We start from the raw sequence: 20,039 nt of genomic DNA, 5'->3' as shown, positions 1-20,039 counted from the left end.
GAGGTCCTCCTGTTGAGATTTAGGGTTTTAGGGGTGCTTGAGACCCCAAAATATCAACATGCTGGGTCCTGCCAAATGAATTCTACTCAAGTCTTCTCTCAGCCGAAGTAAAGCAAAATTTATTAAACATTTGCCTTAATGGGTAGACTCTTAAGGAGCCCATGTATATGTGAAGCTTGTATTGACAAGTGTGCCAGAATCTGACACAGAGTGAGTCTGCACTAGATAATTCTCGGTACCTCAATGGAGGCAAGATACATCTTATATACAGAAAGATTGTGGGAGGGATCTAGGGGTGGTCTAGAGGAGGAGTCTGGGGAGGGTCTTGAGGAGGAGTCAAATGAAGGTTAGACTCCAGTAATGAGATTAAGGGTGGGAAATAGCTGAAGGCTACCTGGAAATGACAGACAATGGAGGGCTAGGCTAGTTTTAGTGTAACACATTTGGGTATAGATATTTTGATAGGATCAAGGGTGGGAAGTACCGTGTTTCCCGATAATAAGACCTATCCCGAAAATAAGCCCTCCCCTTACTGTGTAAGATTCTTCTAAAATAAGCCCTCCCCTGAAAATAAACCCTATTGAGATTGCTACTGTAGTGAAGGTGATCCCCTGCGCTACATGCTACATTACGGTACCCTCTGTATGTACCGTGCCCCCCCCCTGAAACGCACGCCGCACTCTGAGCTGCATCCAATCAGAGCTGCAGCAGTGAGCGCGTCATCCTGTTCTTCCCCAGTGATTTGCTTATTGAATAAAGGTACATTTTTTTGTTCACATTTACCTGTTTATTAAAATTGCTGTTAATGTTCATTAAAATAAGCCCTCCCCTGAAAATAAGCCCTCTGGTGTTTTTCTGTCCAAAAAAAAATTAATAAGACAGTGTCTTATTATCGGGGAAACACGGTAGCTGGAGTAGGGAGGGCTGGGCTAGGTTAAGAGTAACAAAGATTTGGGCTCAGCTATAATGAAAGACTTATGGCCTCGGGCAAATGCTTCTTCAAGTGGGAAGATTTAATCAGAGTTAAAAGGGTTTCCCAGAGCCTGTACCCCATCATTCCAGCTTTTACTCAGAGGCCTCCCTCCCTCAGAGAGAACTTGGTAACCTGGCAAGGTTTTTTGGACAGCTCCAATTGTTTGGAAATTTTCCCCTTTAATGAGTAGAAATCGAACTCTTCATAAATTAGCACCATAGATTTTGGTCATGTAGACCTTCTATAAGATGATGTTCCTGATTCTGTGGTTTCTCCCTTGTCCCAAATGATCTCCTGTTTTTGTTTTGTTTTTCCTGTGTTTGTGCATTGTGTCTCCCTTGATAGAATGTAAGCTCCTGGAGGGCAGAGCCTGCTGCATTTCTGTCTCTGTATCCTAGCAGAGTGCCTGACTCTGAGTAGCACTCAGTTAACCCTCTTTGTGGATTGATGGGATAATTGGTTAGGGTTGTGGGTCTTCCAAATGCATCTAATATTCCAGCCTCTCATTAGCTCTGCTCATCATTCCTGCTCTTCCCTAAGCACAACAAGTCCAACCTTTGGTCCCTCTGAGCCTAATTAAAGTTTCTTCTAACTATTTTGCCTACTCTTCCAGGGTCACTGGTGGAGAGCTTTTTGAAGACATTGTGGCAAGAGAGTACTACAGTGAAGCCGACGCCAGGTGAGTCTGGAGTCCCTTACCTTCCCACTCTTTCTCCTACCCACCCTTCCTCCCTCCCCACTCCCTCCCTCACCCACCTTTCTTTCTGTTTCCTCAATCCCATACCGGCTATACCTGTGCAACATTAACCCATTCATAACCTGGGCAGAGGGGCCGGGTCACGGGAAGTCTCTATTCACAGCCAAAGTTACCAGTATGGCTGCTCCTGCTAGGCTCAGAACCAAGATCCCCCTGTCTCCAGCTGTGATTCTGGAAACCCACCTGGCATTTATAGGCAACCCCACCCACCCCTAGTACATGCAAGAATATGCCTGGTCCTAGTTGAGACTCTCAGAGAAGGGCAAGGGAACTCCTGTCCAGTGTTTGTGTGCTGATTGCTGATGGGAGTGGTGACCAGGGCTGTCCAGAGCACAGCTTCTAAATCATCCCACTGAGACAGAGCCCTTGGATCCAGACTCGGGAGGGGCCTTCACTGGAGCCTTGCCTTGGTTACCAAGAAGGTCCAAGGCCCAGTTTGATTTATTTTGTCACTGGATTGTTTTCAGTTGGTATTCCAGCCTAGCACCTGAGGGACATGAACAACTCAGCAGCAGAAGAAATGTAGCTTATGATGAGAGTAGGAACATCTTCCTGACTCAGGCATGGGAAAAGATACCAAGGGAAAAGACTGGCCACCGCATAGAAAGAGGGCCCCGCTCTGAATCCTGGCTCACGGCATCTACTTGTGTCAGGTGCTGTGCTGAGCACTTTCACAATTATTACCCCCTTTGATCCTCACAACAATCCTAGGAGGTAGCTGCTGTTGTTACACCCATTTTAGAGATGAAGAAACAAGGTTTAAGTGACTTGCCTACAGTCACACAGCTAGTCTAAGTGTCTGAGGTTGGGTCTGTCCTCAGTTCTTCCTGACTCTAGGCTTGGAGGCTCTATCCACTGTGCCACCTAGCTACCTTACTAGCTATGTAACTTTTAGCAAGTCATTTTCCCCCCTCTAAGGCCTCAGTTTCCCCTTCTGTAAAATGAGGGGCGTTAATCAGATGACGTCTAAGGCCCCCTTTAGGTCTTAAGTTTTCTTAAGTCTAGGAATCTTGAAGAAGTTGTAGTAGCTGGGTGTGGTATTTCCTAAGGGAAGTTTCTTGGGGACAGGTATCTACCTTGTAGCCTCAGTGGGATAGCAGCAGAGAGGATTGGGCTGGTACCCAGGAGTCACAACTCCAATATTCCCAAGTATGATGGCAGGCAAGGCCCCCTCAGGACTAGGTCTTCAGGATAGATTTTCTTAATAAAGGGTCCCTGGTGCTGGAACAAACCTCTCTTGGATTTGTAGATGGAATAAAGTGCTGATGATGGGGAGAATACAGAATGGGCAGTGAACCTTAGGGCAGAATGATTAGCCTTACCCCCGAGGGCGCCTCCAGGACTCTGCCTCCATCCCCTACTCTCACTGCTACTCTGGACAGAGAGCATTTTTTTTCCAGAATACTATATGGCATACACATCCAGGTAAACAAAGAAAGCTGCAGTCCTCTGCCCTGTCCACTGCAAGAGCCAGGTTTTGGGGTGGGAAACGCTCAGTGAGAATAGAATTCTCCAGTCACGGTGCTACCCACTTAATGTCCCCAACCCAGTGCCATTTCAGGAAGAGGCAACATGTGAGTAAGAAAGAGGTGTGGATACCTTAGTCTCAGCCTGCAGGAGTGATGTGGGCAGTAGGGGTAGGGAGGTAGTTGGCACTTCTTTTCTCTTCCTTCCAATACTTTGGACCTTAGTTAACTTCTTTGTAAAATTAGGGGGTTGTACCAGATGCTCTCTGGGGTCCCTCTGAATTTCTGATCCTATGACCCTTCCAAGCATCCTTCTCTCAACTGTTGTAATCATTAAATTCAACTCAATTCATCAAGCATTTATTAAATGCTTACTATGTACAGATGACAGGCAGCATGGTGAAGTAGATAGAGGGCTAGCATTAGGAGGGCCTAAGATCAAGTCATGCCTCTGATACCTACTGGTTACATTATCTTGGGAAAGTTACTTAACTGCTCAATGTTCTAGGAAGCTTTCTAAGACTATATAGCACTCCGCAGTTAATAATTGCCTTTGCTACAGAGAATTTCTTCATTTTAAGTTCCTGGTGAGATCATAGATCTGGAGGCAAAAAGGGAACAGAAAAGAAAAAGAAACAAGTGCTAAGCAGTAGGTATAGTCACATACTATGAGAATCTATTTTTCCATCGATTTGGAAATTCTTTCCAGTAATGCTAATCATGACCCACCCAAGCCTGCTCACTTTGTAGCACCACAGAAGGAAGGTGCTAGGGATAGAGACAGAAGCTAATGATGCTTGCCCTCAAGGGAGCTTACCTTCAGCCCCATGGAGACAGTATAAGCTGATGTTTTCTCACAGAAGGTCATTTTAATTTGTCAGTATAGAAGCCCTCAGATAGAGACTGACCCTTTCCCAAAAGAGGAAGAGTGGCATTTCTTTTTAATGAACAAAACAGAAAGGGAAACTGAGCTGGCTCCATTCTCTTCTGTATTTGGAGAGCAGGAATCAGGAGGAGCTCAAAAGAGAGCTGAGCTCACTGGTGTTTGCCTCACCAGAGATGTTCAGTTGCCCTTCCATTTGGCATAAATGCGAATCCTCTCTGTCCATGATGTTAGTTCTAGGAACTAGAGGAGAAGGTAGGCCTGGAAGTCATGATTAAGAAGGCCTGAAGGACATGACTTAGAAGCCATCCCTGATCTAGTTGGTTAGGGGAGTCTGTAGGTCTGGAATATGAGGCACTAGCCAAGGACCCAGCTTGAGTTTGACTCTGGACAATGAATGAATGAATGCTCTGATCTTCCTTAGGCAAGGAGTGTACTAGGTACATGGGGATTCAAAGGTGAAATGAAAAATAATCCTTTCCCTTAAGAATTGGGCATGGTGGTAGTCATTGTCAGTCAGCAAGCATTTTATAAGCACTTATTATGTACAGTGGGATATAACAGGTAAACAAGTAAGAATATACATAAATCATTTCATTGGGAAGGCTCCAGTGCTGTCTTTCACACTAGATCTCTAGTAGTAGTAGTAGTAGCAGGAGTCATAGTAGTAGTAGCAGTAGTAGTAGAGTAGTAGTAGTAGCAGTAGTAGTAGTAGTAGTAGTAGTAGTAATAGTAGTAGTAGCAGTAGCAGTAGTAGTAGTAGCAATAACAGTAGTAGTAGTAGTGGTAGTAGTAGTAGTAGTAGTAGTAGTAGTAGTAGTAGTAGCTAACATTTACGTAGCACTTAATATGTGCCAGGCACTCTGCTAAGCATTTTACAGTTATTCTCATTTGATTCTTGTGACAACCTTGGGAAATTATTGTTGTTGTTGTTAACCCCATTTTATAGATGAGGAAACTGAGGCAAATAGAGGTTAAGTGACTTGTAAGGGTCCCCAAGCTGGCAAGTGTCTGAGCAGGGATTTGAACTCCTGTCTTCCTGACTCTAGACCCAGGGTTCTATCTACTGTGCCAACTTTATGGAAAATGGAGATAACAATACATATCTTGCCCATCCATCTCCCTCATATAGCTTTTGTGAAGGAATGAGCTTCTCAGAAGTCATCCAGGGCCTATTTGCACATGTTCTATGCTGGGTACTGGGCAGAATCTCATTGTGGGGTGTGCCAGGCTCGGCATCGAGCTGAGGGAGCAACTCAGGAGGGTGGTCAGTACCATCACCTTGAAGTGAGACAATTCTGACTGGTGCTTGGAAGGCCTCTGTCCTTGGAGCCTTGAGATCAAGCATCCAGGTAGGAGGAGGACAGTTCCTCCAGCCCCATAGCCAAGGGCTGTGCCTAGTGCCTGGCACATAGGAGGCCCTTAATAAATGTTTCTTGATTGATTGTCATGGCTCGTCTTGTTGGCCCAGAGCTCACCTGCCCATCCTTGTTGGGTCCCAAATGCACTTTTGGTCTCGAGTTCCTTTCCTCCCCCACTGTCTCTCTAAGCCTGTGTCCTCCCCCTCCCTCCAGTCACCAGAGGTTCCCATCTCACCCCTACCCCTCACCATTAACAGCCATCTGCACACACCTTGTGATAACACCTGTGGTCTCTGAGCTTTCAAAACATTGTTTCTCTCCTTTTCTCGTTCCCTGATATCCACCCTCCCTCCCTCCCTGCCCCCTCCCTGTCTGTCTCTCTGTATTCTCACACTTCTCTTTTTGGGCCCCTCCTTGTCACTTTCCTGTCACCCTCTTCCCTCTTTAATCTACCCTTTGGCTTCCCGGACTTGTTCCCTCTCTTGTGTGTTGTTTGGGTTCCTTCTGTTCATCTCCTATTGCCCACTGCTCCTCTTTGGTTCTCCCTCTTCCTCCCTGTGTGGGGACTGCCCTTCCTTCTTGCCTGCCCCCTGGGGGCATCCTCTCTTCCCCTCTCTCCTGCTCCCCCCTTCTTTCCCTTCTCCATCCCCTTCTTCTTTCTCCTTGTCCTCCTCCCCTGCCTGCCTGCCTGCCCCCTCCCCACATCCCTATTTTGTTTTGCAGTCACTGTATCCATCAGATATTAGAAAGCGTAACATACATTCACCACTATGCCATTGTACACAGGGACCTGAAGGTCAGTATACTCTCTTCCCCTGCTCACATCCTTGGGTGGGGTGTGCTTTCGCTATCACCACCAGAGCTGAGCCTGTCCAGGATGGAAATGCCACATGGGGCTGCTGTCAGAGGGAGTGGGGTGTTGGGCCAGAGGCTTTGGAGCCAGGTATGCATGTGCTAGAAGTCAAGGCTTGGGTCAGGTGAGTCCCCACCCTCTGGTGCACATGGCTGGCTCCCTTCGCTCATGCTCCTCCTGAGGGAGGCCAAGGACCATCAGGAATATCAACCCAGGTGCCTTCTTAGCCCCTTAAGGTTAACATTACCCTCTCCCTTCAGAAAAGTAATGAAAAGAAAACCACAGTGCTAGCCAATCTTTACTCATTCTCTCCCACTTTTCCTCCTTCTCTCTTTTTTTTTGTGTTTGTCTCTCTTTCTGCTTCTCTCCTTTTTTATATGTCTTTTTGATCTGGAGACAACTCCATCCCACATGGTTCAAATCTGACCTTTTATGCTTACTTCTCATATGACTTTGAGTAAGCAATTTAACCTGCCTGGGTCTTTGCCTGAGATCAGTGGGCATTTATCCACAGTGTCCTGATCTCCTCACAAATGCCACAACAGCACTGCATAGAAAATATATTGGTTGGATTAGCTGGCCTCTGAGGTTCTTTCCAGCTATTGATCCATGATCCTATAGCTATATCTCTATATGTAGATAGATAGATATAAAACACCAGGGGCCACTAAATGGCTGAATCTTCTTACCTGGGGAGTCAAGAACTGACTGCCATGTGGGATGATGGGTCACCAGGGAGTCTGAGGCTTGAGAAGGCATTGCCACACCTAGGGAGCAAGGAGGGATGATTAAAGCAAGATCCATCTTAAAACTCAAAGCCCCACAAGCCTACTTTCTCCTCTCAGTCTTTTGCCTATCCCAGAGCTCCTTGGGGTCCTTTGGTGTTACTTCTACCTGTTCTAAGTCAAGACTTGACTTTTGAGATAAGCTTAGCAAGTGAAAAAAACTCCTTTGTCTGGTTTCAGGGAAATCTTTTCAAATTGCAGGGTCTAGGGATCTTCTGTATGGTATAGTACAAAGAATGATGGGTCTGGAATTGGAGAGCCTGGTATCAAATCCTAGCTCTACAAATGACACTTTTATAACCTTGACAAGACACAAGTTCTCTGGGCCTCAGTTTCCTAATATGTAAAATAAAAGATTTAGAGTAGATGACCTGTAAGGTCTCTGAGGACTCTAAATCTATGAGCCCATTAGTCTATGAGCAACACAGTTTTGGGAAGGGGGTAGATGACCTTTGGCAGGGTCCAGTGCCATTACTTTTCTTCTTGCTGGGACAGATTTCCTCCTAAGGGGGAAATAAATCCTAACTATTTTAGTCTTTGGCTTGGGTCAACTGAAACCCAACTTGGGGTGCTCTGTGAAGCCAAGGCAGAAGGGGAAGGGGCAGAAGAGGAGCAGGCCTGGGAGGGATGGGCACCAGAAACTGGACAGAAGGGTTATCAGCTGATTCATGTCTTTGTTGATCATTCCAGGGTTGATCATCATAGAAATGGGGCAGTGTATGGAACTGGAAATGGTAGAGTGAGTTTAAGATGGAGTTCTATTTGGGAGCTGTATCCTAGAGTCTTAGGGCAGTGTGCTAGCCACTGTTACTGCTTTTAGATAGAAGCAGTGACACTGAAGCACCTTCAGTTGCTGTGCCATCAGTGATCACCACATCCCTAGGTAAACAGTAGAGGATACTCAGGGGAAGTTGGCTCTTGGGGGCTCTGGGTTGGTATATCCATTGGGTAGCATAGGTAACTTTACATTTTAGTAGAAGTAAGAAAAGAGAGCTGCAGGTATCACTGACATGTGGGTGGGGAGGGACTCACTTCTAGGATTTTCTATTGGGTTCAATTCAACAAGCATTAACTAAACACCTTCTTCATGTAAGATACTGCACTAATTGCTGGGGACATAAAAGTAAAACAAAAAGTAGTTCCTGCCCTCAGGGAGCTTATATTCTACTAGGGGAAATAGAAGGACACACTCTTTAAAGAAATAAGTAAATGTTATGTAAAACAGAGAGGGAGAGAGCCTTAACAAGTAGGGAGATCAAGAAAGCTTTCCCATGGCCCATGAGCTATGCCTTGAGGAAAGCTAAGCATTTCTTCAAAAGATATTTGCTTTCTCCAGGATGGGTACCCCCTCCTCCAAAGCATGCATAACCCCTCTCTACCTCTCTAGTTGCTTTTCATGAGTTGCTGTGGACAAAACAAATCCTCATAAGCTTAAAATCCTGCCTCTGTCACTACCTGTGTGATCTTGGGTAAATCATCTAACCCCCCTGGTCCTCAGTTTCCTCATCTGTGAAAAGGAGAGGTTGGATGATCTTCAGGTTCCCTTCTAGCCTAAATCTATGATCTTATAAACTTCCAGAGGGATTGATTACCAAGTTTAAAATTTTAAAGAATAACAACAACAGCAATTAACAGTACATCAGAATAAAGTAACCAGAGTCTGTGGTAAAAAGCCTAGCTGACCTAGTCAAATGCCAGTCAGTTGGTAATCCTATCTGGTGGCCAACCTTGATGATACTCTTTGAATGAACTGAGCTGGTCCTTGGAGGATAGGCCAGTACTCAGAGCCTTCCCAGGTTACTAGAACCTGTCAGAGTTTGTATTCTACTAGCAGAACCTTTAAGAGCCCAGGGTCACATAGACATCAGAAGAAGACTTTATTTTTTATTTTTTGCCTTTTGGAAGGCAATTGCGGTTAAGTAACTTGCCCAAGGTTACATGGCTAGCTTTTTTTGTGTGTGGGTGTTAAGTGTCTGAGGCAGGAACGGTGCTTTACTCACTACGCCACCTAGCCACCCTGGGAAGAAAACTTTATTAAAGGAACTGAGGGATAAAACCTGTTCAGAAGAAATAAATTTTAAAAGGGGGCAGGGCAGAGAGTAGCCCTGTGCACAAAGATATGGTGCCCTGTGCTGGTAGCGGATTCATAAGCTAGGACAGAGGCATGGTCAGACAGAATGAAAGTGAGGCTAAACGGAGGGAAGAACAGGAAATATTCTGGTTGTGGGAGCATGCAACATGAGGTTGAGTTCAATTTGACATAGATTGAGCATCTACTGCATGCACATATTGTCCTTCTAAACAAGGGAGGTAGATAATTCTTCCTAATACTTTGAAGCTTTGATGGACCCGTAATCTCACTGACAAAAGTGAGCTCTCCAACAATGTAGACAGCTACCCCTCCACGCCTGTACATTTTTTGCCACTCTTGTGTTGGTCTTTCTGTAAAGGTCTACCTAAAGTGGCGAGGCCTTCCAATAGAACTTATGACATGTGAGGCTCTCTGTTGATTATCTCTTGCTCTCACTAAGATCGGTTTATCTTTTTTTTTTTTCTGGTTGTGTATCTCTCCGATGAAACTTTCTTTGTCACTTCTGATGCAAAATTTATCATTTGTAATATGTTGCCAGCCATATTGCACCCACCATGGGCCTACTGACCTTTGGGTGACCCTCAATTTTAATTATTCGGAGATTATTTTATTCTGTGACTCACAGCCACACATGTAAGACTATAATCAGAAAGATCAGCCTTTGTTCCAAAATGAAGCTTGAGGTCATTAAAAAAATTGTTCAATATTCCAAAGGCAATCCAACCCACTCCCCTACTCCTGTTCAGAGCTGGACTACCACTCCATATCCATACCCAGTGTCTGTCTAAGACATATGTACTAATGGCCAGCTCTGTGAGTTGTCCATCCAATCTCATATCCTTGTGTCATACAGATTATGAAACTGACCAGGAGGCATGATACAGTAGTCAGGGGGTGCTTCTGGAATCCAGACACCTGCTGGAAGCCTCATTCTCCTAAAAGTATAACATCTGGTAAATTTATTGACTTGCCTTACTGACAATTTAATTTTGGAAGGTGGCAGAGGAAGGGAGGACACTTCCTTCAGGTTTAATCCTGACCAACAAGGAAGAATTTATTGGTAATGAGGATGTGACAAGAACCTGGGGAAAGCATGACTCTGTGTTCTTGAAATTCATAACAGAGTAGCAAGAGAATATTGGACATCCTGAACCAGACTCTTAGAAATCAGATTCCAAAAAATATTCAGAGAAAAATACTAAGAAAATATTCAGCAAAAGAAAAATATTCAGAAAAAGAGCTTATAGCCAGGGACTCTGAAAAGATTATATGGCTCAGGGTACTTAACTCTCTGATGAGCCCAGATCTCTAAAAGGATGTGCTTAAAGGGTGGAAGAAGGCTTGAAAAATCAAGATGAATGCAAAAGAGTGCTAGGTCAAGACCAGAATGGTGTCAAGGATAAAGCAAAGTGTGACCTGAGGCTTGCAAAAGATAATAGAAACCCAACAACAAACAGAAAAGGCTATTTCAAGTAGTGTTCAGAGCATGAAGAACAAAGGAGAGAGACCTATTGTTGAGGGAAGATGTTTTAAGGTAAATAAAGCAGAGGGAAATTAGGACCATTCAATACCCAACTTTCTTCTGTCCTTTCCAACAAGAAGAAAGGGGGGGAAAGTAGCCCAAAAAGGACTTGGCAGCATGAGATAGGAAGAGAAGCCGAGAGAGAGGGACCTTTAAATGAACTTGTGTTGCTAGCCTCAGAAACTCACAGTCTCTTAGCTGTTGTTAGGAATTTTCAAGAAATCGAGTAGTATAGGAAAGGTACCAGAAGACTGGAGAATGTTATATTGGTTTTCAAAATGGGAGAGAGTTTCCTGTCTAGAGGCAGCAAGGTGGCACAGTGGATAGAGCTATGATTCTGGAGGCTGGAAGACCTGAATTAAGACCCGACTTCAGACACTTAATAGCTGTATGACTCTGAGCAAGACACTTTACCTCGGTTTCCTTCTCTATGAAATGGAGATGTTGAGAGTGCCTACCTCTCAGGGTAGATTTTATGAGGATCAAATGAATATTTGCAAAGTGCTTAGCACAATTCCTGACTACTCTGTTTTTTTTCTTCCTTCCTGTCTGGAAACTACAGATTTCAAAATTAATTGTTATTCTCTGGTAAAATTCTAGAAGAGATTACTCTAGAAATAGTTTGTGAGTTTCTAGAGATCAAGAATAATATGTACCAAACCAAATTTGTGGGTTTTTGGAGGTAGTTTCTAAATTTTACAACCCACAGGGGTGCTAGGGATAAAGTGGATCTAAGTTTCAGAGGGAAAACAAGTAAAACATTTTGGCAACATCTCCCCTGAATTGGGTAAGATAATGAAATGTCTAAATCCAGGCCTTCAAGGAGAGTTCAGAGCATCTTCAACAGCCATACCCTTCATAATGCCAATAAATATCTTGAAATCATGTGCCGACCTGAAAGTTTGGTTGAAGGAGGCAAACAGGCTAGGTGATATGTGAATTCATATTGTTTATTCCCTTAAAGCTAGCTGAATACATGCATGTATGGAGCCAGATAAAATCTGACTGCCTGAACAAAAGAATGAGAAGGCTTAAATATGTTTTAGAACCATCCCAATTCAGGGTGGCTGTCACTCAAATTTATGATCTCCATAAATGTTTAATCATGGTATGAGAAAGGAATGTTCTTAATTGAATAGGTGGTAAATACAGTACGATAAGAGAATTGATAAAGTATCAATTGAAATCATGACCTATGATATCTGTGTTTTCTTTACCCTTAACATGCCATAACATGGTATATGTCCAAAAAGTATTAAAATAAGAAAAAGTACCTTTACTCAAGGTAGTGCCTCTGGTTAAGGATCTCATCCTTAATGGCCATAAAGTCAGCTCCATCTGACTTTGTTGACGTAGGAAAAGGTATTCTCTGAGTTTACTCAGAAAACAAAGAAACTGTTCAGCTCAGGCTGTTCTACTAGTGGATTAGTTCAGGCTCTGGCCCTTACTGAGGTTATTAAATTAATATTGAATGATTATCACATGCTAGATGCACGTCTCTAATGGAGTACCACTGGGCTCTGACCTTGGCCCCTATCCTCTTCAACATTTTAAGAGCTTAGAGAAAGACACAGGCTTTTTTATTTAATCTAATTCAACAAACATTTATTGAGTGGCTACTATGTGTGAGGAACAGGACTAAGTCCTGGAGATGTAGAGACAAAAACTGAAACAGTTACTTTCCTTAAGGAGTTTACATTCTATGGGTAAGCATTCTGCATAATTCCCCCCATTTATAGATGTCCTAAGCTGAAAAGAATGGATAATATGATTGATGACAGAATTAAAATTTTAAATTTTCTCACTAGCCTAGATGGCTGGGATAAAAAAAATAAAGAAATTTAATTTGGATAAATGCATAGTCTTGACATCTCTATTTAAAAAAAAATAAAGAAGTCAGTACCTAGATGGGCAGGGTTGTGAGAAACACAAGGAGAGGGATTTTAGTTAACCACAAGCTAAATGCAGGTGGGGAGTATGACAGGGCTGCTTTAAAGAGACTGACACATTTTAGGCTGTTTTGTTTTAGGAGTGACATATCCAGATCAAGAGGAGTAATCATGGCTTATTTGTGCTTTGTAATGGGTCCACCACATCCAGAGAACTGTGTAAATTTCTGGAACATGACAGTTTAGAAGGGATACTCACAAACTATGTCATAGCCAGAGAAGGGTGAGGAGGAGGAATCTAGAACCCGTCTCATCTAAAGGAATGGCTGGAGGAACTAGGTTATTTGACTTGCAGAAGAAAAGATAGCTTTTCTTCCAGTGATTAGAGGGTTGTCGTGAAGATGTGCCTGTTGCTTCATTTAGCTTTGTTCAGAGGACAGAATTAGTTCTAAAGGTTGGGGCCGGGGAGGGTGTTGAGGGAGAGTTGATAACTTTTAGGTCATAAACTTGAAAAAAAAGAATGAACTATCCCAAAGTGAAATGGGCTACAGCTTCCTGAGCTAGTGAACTCCCCGTCACTGAAAGGTATTCAAGCAGAGGCCGGTCGATTCCCTCTTAGAGATGTTTTAGTAGGTGTTGTAAACTACAGTTATCTCTTCCATATTGTGACTTTTCCTGTTGTGGTGGGTTGGCATAAGAAATTAAGTGAGAATTTTTGGGGAGTTTTGTGTAAGCTGTAGATGACACATGAAAGCCAGCAGATGACACAGAAAAAGTTTAGAAATTTAGAAATGCATAAAACACACACACACATAAATATGTGTGTGTGCACGTAGTATTGCATAATATTGCATAATCAACCCAAATTTTACAATAAGGTACTGTAAACACCCCATAAAAGAAAAAGAAAAAATCCAGACTTCATCTCTGGTATGAAGGGATGGCCAAAAAAATCACCAGATCATGGTGGGGCACTGCATCTGTAACCCCCACGATGTGGAAGGGATAACTGTAGTTGTTGCCTTTGAATTTGTCAGTGGCAGCAGCCAGGAGAGAACAGGATGAGCTGGGTGGGGGACTAGGTTGCCTGCCTTGTAGTACAAGGTGCAGAAAGAGGTGGAGCAATAGTGAGAGGTAGGAAGGCTGCATGTGACATGGGGGACGAGATAAAGCAGCTGCTGGGGAGTTCTTTAGGGAGGCGCCGTGAAAGAGCTCCAAGCTTGGGCTTCCAGGGACCCCTCACATCTCTTCCTGGATGTGAAAGAGAAGAAGAACCATATTTAGTTGTTGTCAGGGAAAGAAACACTTCTGTCAATAGTCAACCCAATATTGCCAGTGGCAGATGGTCTGGTAGAAGGAATATGGGCTTTGAATTCTGACTCTGACTCTTTCAGCCTGTGTGACCTTAGGCAGGTTATTTTCCCTCTCTGGGCCTCTGTTCTCATCTATAAAAATGAGTGGGTTGGACGCAGTCTTTAAAGTTCATTCCAGCTTTATATCTTTGCTTGCATGAGGACTATGACTTGGAAGGATCTCACACCCCACAGAGATTTGGCCCAGAACCAGAAAGTCCATCTGTTCTAGGTATCTGGAAATTAGGTTTCACCATTCTTTGAGGCAAGGAGGGTAGGAAGAGGAAGGGGAAGGAATAAGCATTTATATGGTACCTACTATGTGCCAGGGACTGTGTTAAGTGAAGAGAAGAAGGATTTCATTGAGGGGATGGCCTTTGAATCTCTGATTCCTTGGAGAGATTGAATCCATTGATCATTTGAGCAAGGTTTGATAGGTGGTTTAATAGAACTCCCTGTGGGAGTTCTGTAAAGACTTATATCACTCATGTGACTGAGAAATATATTTGTCCCCAGACCAAGGCAGAATTAGATGTAAAAACCCTCTTCTATTGTAAACTAGAAGCAAACCAGGACCATGGGGTAGGTTGGAGAAAGACAGCAGCAGTTTGATCCTATTTTAACAGCCACTCTCAGACTTGCAGGAAAGAGAGAGAGGCTTGGAGGCCAGACCCTATCCTCTTGTCCCTTAATAGAAAGAGTCAGGCAGAAAAAGAGGAGGCCTCTTGGACATAGGCACTAAAGCAAGAGGGTACAATGGCTGGCCTAGCATTGGGAATGAATTTCTTTCTTCTCCAGGACTTCATTCTCTTCATCTATAAAGCGGGCTTGATGCCCTCATACTGAAAAACAAAGTTCCATCCCATGTGTAGGCTGAGCCCTTCAGGACAGAAGGTTTGGTCCATTTGGGGCTTTTACAGTATTGTGGCAACGTGCTATAGTTAATGTTGGTACTTAGGCTTCTTGTCTAGGAAACTTGGGTATCAAAGCTCAGGCTTAGCTGCTCAGTGAACAGTTCTGTGAACAGCTTTTTAAATAAATAACTCGGTTCCATTCAGTGAATATCTATTTAGTGCCTACTATGAGCCCAATGGGAGAGGGCCTTGAATGCAGGATGCAGGCAAAAGCAGGCCACCTAGGGTCATTGAGTGGGGGCACAACATAATTCAGCCTAGGCCTAAGAATACTATTTGGGTCATCTGGGTGAATGATGAATTGTAAAGGGAAGAGACTAAAGTCAGAGAGACCAATTAGGAAACACTTGAGAATTCCAGCATGATAAGGGCCTGAATTAGGATACTGGCCCTATGAGAAGGGAAAAGAAAAGTATTGTAGGCCAGGCCTAAGTCAGGGTCAGATTGAGGGGAATTGAGACATTTATAGGTCATCTAACAGTTAACAGAAAGAGGTTTAGTTAGCCATAGCACCTAACCCTTCTTCTATGGCTTTAGAAATAGAGATTATAGACAAGTCCAACAGAGTGTGATTTCTAGGCTCTTTCTCCAGGCATCAGAATTGGTAGCTAATGTTCCTTTCAACCACCAGTGACTGTCTCAGGAAAGGGGTCATCATTGATTAAAAGGAACCCTTGGGTCTAACCCTGCTCTGGGGGTAGGAACCTATCCTCTTCCTCCCCTGCGTTGGACTTGCTGATTCCCAGATGTACCCATTTTCCAGATGGCAGTGCTGCCCTCAGCAGCAGCAACATGACCATTCTTTTCAGAAATCTCACTATGGTGGCTCTAGCCAATCTTCGTTCCTTCTCTGTAACATAACACTGAAAGGAGCTGCAAGGCAGCTGGAGCTGCACGACTGGGAGGTGGTGTGAGCATGAAGCAGCAGCAGCAGCAACAATGCAGTAGGTTGGGGCTCGTTTCCTGGAGTCACAGCTGTTTGAGAATTTTCATTTCAAGGAAGATTGAAGTCATAAATTTGGAAAAAAAAAAACCCACCCAGAGTCACGAGACCAGCTGGAAATAGGGGACTAAAGAGTCTTCTAAGAAAACTGCCCCTACAAGAATGCCATGTGGTACATGGGGTGGAAAGTACCATATTGACTGTCTATATGACTTTAGTGTCCTCCTTGGTAAAATGTGGGTTGGGTAAGATGACTGCAGATTGGACCCGTTTGCCATTTGGCCAGGGTTTGATGGAATACTAGGATTTCTTTCCAAAAATCTACTGGATGTTGCATAATGAGGAAAGTTACTTTTTTTTTTTCTGGGATGCCTCTGGTTGACCTTCTAGGTCTCTCTACTTCTCAGCTATGATCATACTTAAAGCCAGGAGAGACTCCAGGAGAACCAGACTCATTGAAGAAGGAAAAAGCATGAGACTCCTTCCTTCCTCTGTCTGCTGGGCTGTTTGGCCAGTCCTTCTATGCATCCCTGTATGAGAAGGGTTGAGATGGAACACCAATTCCCAGCACTACAGCTGGCTGACCTGGAAGGCCTGAATTCTGTCTGCCACACCACCAATGGTCACAGGCCATTCTCAAAACATCTTGCTTTTGACCATATCTGACTCTAGACCAGGGTGGAACAAATCATGACATCTGTACCCTGGAGGGCTATTGTTGCCCTCCTTCCCATATGCACATCCTTTTCTCTCTTTCTCTCTTGCACTCCCGACTCCTTTCCTCTTCTTCTCTCTCACTCCTTTTCTTCCTTGAACCCAACTGTGTTAAGACTACCAGTAGACACCCCCAGAGATGCTTCTTAGACTGTTGAGAACATCAGGTTAACAACAAGTATAATTTCGGATGGAAAGGGTTGGCATCAGGGGCTGGCCTGTAGCTTCCTTCTCCCAGGAAGCAATGAAAATTTGGGGATTTTGAGCTCCATCCTATGAAACACCTCTCCCCTTCACCCCTATTCCTTTCATCCCCAAGTTCTATCACTAGGTATAAGACCCTGGACCAAGTGAGAAGGTAGAGGAAGAAAAATTGTTCCCTCTCTTTGAGAGTTCTTCACTATGTGGATAATCCCACCGATCTTTAATGCCCAGGGGCTTACCTCCTCTGTCCCCCTGAGTTCAGTGAGTAGCTAAGGGCACCAGATTCAGAGGATGGAGCTGAGTTCAGAAGAGGAGAGGGCTGCAGGTGAGTGGGGGCTGAGTGCAGATGAGGGTGATGTAGATAATCAGGAGTCCCTGGCAGAACTCCTCCATCCTGGTGCTCCCTGTGGGGGGACAGGTCTTTTCTCTCTCTTCAGATCAGGAGTAGGAGGTGGAGTTATGGGGAAGGCCCCTGCACTTGCTTCTTGCCCAACTCTCTCTGCCTTAGGAATGAGGCCTAGAGGGGGTCAGGGGGCTGGCTTGAGCCTGGCTGGCTCCCTCCTTTCTTCTCCTTATGGCCTCACTGGCTCAGATGCTGCTGCCTTTCTGCTTGGGCCATCCTGACTGCCTAGATGTTGGGACCTTGGTGCAGGCAGAGATCCCTGGGAGATGGGAACATCCTCTCCACTAACCTGCTGTGCTCCTCCAGCTAGCTCTTCCTTCCACCCTCCAAGCCATAGGTGCTTCCCAAGCACTAATGCTGCCTGCTCTCCTCCTCCTCTTTTTTTTTCCTCCCTCCCTCTCCATCTTACTCCTCCTCTTCCTTCCCTTTCTCCAGGCCATTTTATGCCTCATTTTTTAACTAGCCTTAATCACGAATGGGTGTTGCCACTCAAACCGAGACCTATTAAAGACCTTGGCTTAAAAAGACCAAGGTCTCCCACTGTATCCAGAGCCATTTCCAGTCGTCCTGATTTATATCTTACCACTGGTCCCAGATGGCTCCAGAGGAGTCTTTGCACAGCCCTGCCAAACTTAAACCCAATGCACTTGCAAGTCATGGCATCACCTATCTGATGTCAAGGTCCTCTTCAAGAATGAAGGACAAACAACAACATCCTCTTCAGGCTTCTCTTGACAAGGTGAAAATCCCTTTCTTTACAAATCTAGGAGCCCAGGGGAACCCCCACCCCCCTTGGGCAGAGCATGGTGCGCTCTCTCTCTCTCTCTCTCTCTCTCTCTCTCTCTCTCTCTCTCTCTCTCTCTGTCACACACACACACACACACACACACACACACACACACACACACACACACACACACACACACACACACACACACACATACCCTCCCTCCCTCCTGAACAACACAAAAGAGACTTTGGAGAAGGGCTAGTGGGGAAGATAAGAGGTTGCCATCAGTGTCAGGCATTTTCCCTCCAGCCCATGGCACCTCACCCACCCAAGCAGCTTTCCTTCCCTAAAGTGCTGAAGAACAGGAAGCCTCCCTCTTAGCCTAGAAGCTGAGATCAGGGGAATCCTTTGTTCTCCATCCTCCTCCTCCTCTTCCTCCTTGCCCTCCTCCTCTTCCTTTTCTTCCTCCTCCTTCTTTCTCTTCCTCCTCCTGTTTCTCTTCCTCCTGTTTCTCCTCCTCCTCTCCAGTCTCCTCCTCTTCCTTTACCTCCTTTTCCCCTCTTCCCATTCCCTCGTCATCCCCTCCCACCAGCCTTGTGGTTGTTACCACTCACCGTGAACTAACACGCCCCCTGGTGTTTGCATGCAGTCATTGCATCCAGCAGATCCTGGAGGCTGTTCTCCATTGCCACCAAATGGGGGTCGTCCACAGAGACCTCAAGGTGAGTTTTCTGCCCCGATGCTCTGTCCGTCTGTCGTCTTTCCGTCCGTCTTCGTATCTTGCATGCTTTTTTAGAAAAAAATTTTTTTTAAAAATTGGGTCAGCTCCAAGCGATTCTAAGTGGTTTCTGACAACAGTTAATCTACTTCTCCCCGCCCCACCCTTTACATTGCTGTATTTGTATGTACATGGAGAGTGATATGGTGCTACCAGGGTGTAATTGGTGCCCCCAGTAGGGCCCTTACTGTGCTTATTGATATCAAGCTAGTCTTGCAGGCAGTGTAGTTTAGGACTTGGGCTGGAATCCTAGCTCTCCTACTTAGTCTGTGGACTTGGGTAAATCACTTCACTGGTCTGGGCTCTCTCTCATCTGTAAAATGTGAAGGTTAGACTAGATGGCCTCTGGGGTCTCTTTTAGCTCAAACCCATGACTGTGTTTTCATGGACACAGTCTCTGGTTAGTCAGCCAAGAGGCTTCTCGGGTGTGTGATGAAACCCTTCTGCTAACAACATAGGCTTTTCCTATGGTCCTTCCAAGGGTGCCATCATGGTATCTTGTAGCCAGAGGATGGTTGAGCAGGATGTGTTTTAGCTAAGTTTTATTGACAAATGGTGTCAGGATGGTGAACAGCTAATTGAAGTGACCCAGGAAATAAGTCTCAAAAGTCAAAAGGAGCAAGAAGATATCTTTCTGTCATTTTTCTCTCCATACTTCAGACAAGCCCTTCCTGGCCCTTGGCAGGCCTTCTCCTTGGGTTGGCTCTTAGCCTCCTCTCTTCCCAGGTGGGCGGTGATTAAGGAGCTGCTAGACTAGAAGTCAATGCCTTGAGCCACAAGCATGGCATACCTTTTGCTCACTGACCTTAACCTTGCTTGGTGGTGGGTGGTTGTATTTGCTTCCCAGATGGTTGCGGGGTTGTTCTGTCTTGTGATCTGGAGCTTCTGGGATCAGTAGGGCACCGCCTGCATTTCTGGAAGTCATGCCCTTTTCTACAACATCATGGGTGTTCTGAGCTGGTTTCAAGTTAGCAATGATCAGGTAGAAGTCGTGCAAAGGGTAGGGCATGGGAGACTCTTTTGGTCCTACTTAGGGAAGGAAAGTTGAAGTCATTCATTCCATCAAGCTCTAATTTCACACTTGGATACTCACATTATTGCCATCAGGCTCCCTGCCCCAGAGTTCAGGTCTGATGCCAAAGGCCAAGTGGCCATTCTCCGGTCTGCATGCCTTGTCTGGTTTTCTTTGTGTCCTAGTCCTTTGTTTTCTGTCACCATGTAGGTGCCCTGTATTTCTTGGTTTCCTCATGCCTCTCCTATGCAGCCCAACCTCCAGCCACAATAAGAAAAAGGAGAGTCCCTGGCCCTTCCCCTTCAGCCCTCATGGAGGGAAAAGAAGGCAACTGGCCAGTGGGGTGGGAGAGTGTTGTGTTTGTGTGTGTGTGTGTGTGTGTGTGTGTGTGTGTGTGTGTGTGTGTGT

General features: G+C 44.9%; 1 protein-coding gene across 1 annotated transcript in view; it reads left to right on the top strand.

Moving 5' to 3' along the window:
* The window catches only part of CAMK2B (calcium/calmodulin dependent protein kinase II beta), a 281,298-nt gene that overhangs the window by 216,172 nt on the left and 45,087 nt on the right, over positions 1-20,039 (top strand). The window contains exons 5-6 of the mRNA XM_069071805.1: positions 1,587-1,652; positions 18,491-18,563. Coding sequence (XP_068927906.1) covers positions 1,587-1,652; positions 18,491-18,563 — 139 coding nt within the window. The remainder of the gene's footprint in view (positions 1-1,586; positions 1,653-18,490; positions 18,564-20,039) is intronic.

The sequence above is a fragment of the Petaurus breviceps genome, unplaced genomic scaffold (assembly GCF_028583685.1).
Source record: "Petaurus breviceps papuanus isolate PSGF00001 unplaced genomic scaffold, PetGlider_PUasm1.0 90845, whole genome shotgun sequence".
Taxonomy (NCBI): Eukaryota; Metazoa; Chordata; class Mammalia; order Diprotodontia; family Petauridae; genus Petaurus; species Petaurus breviceps.
This window is presented reverse-complemented; position numbering and strand designations above follow the sequence as displayed.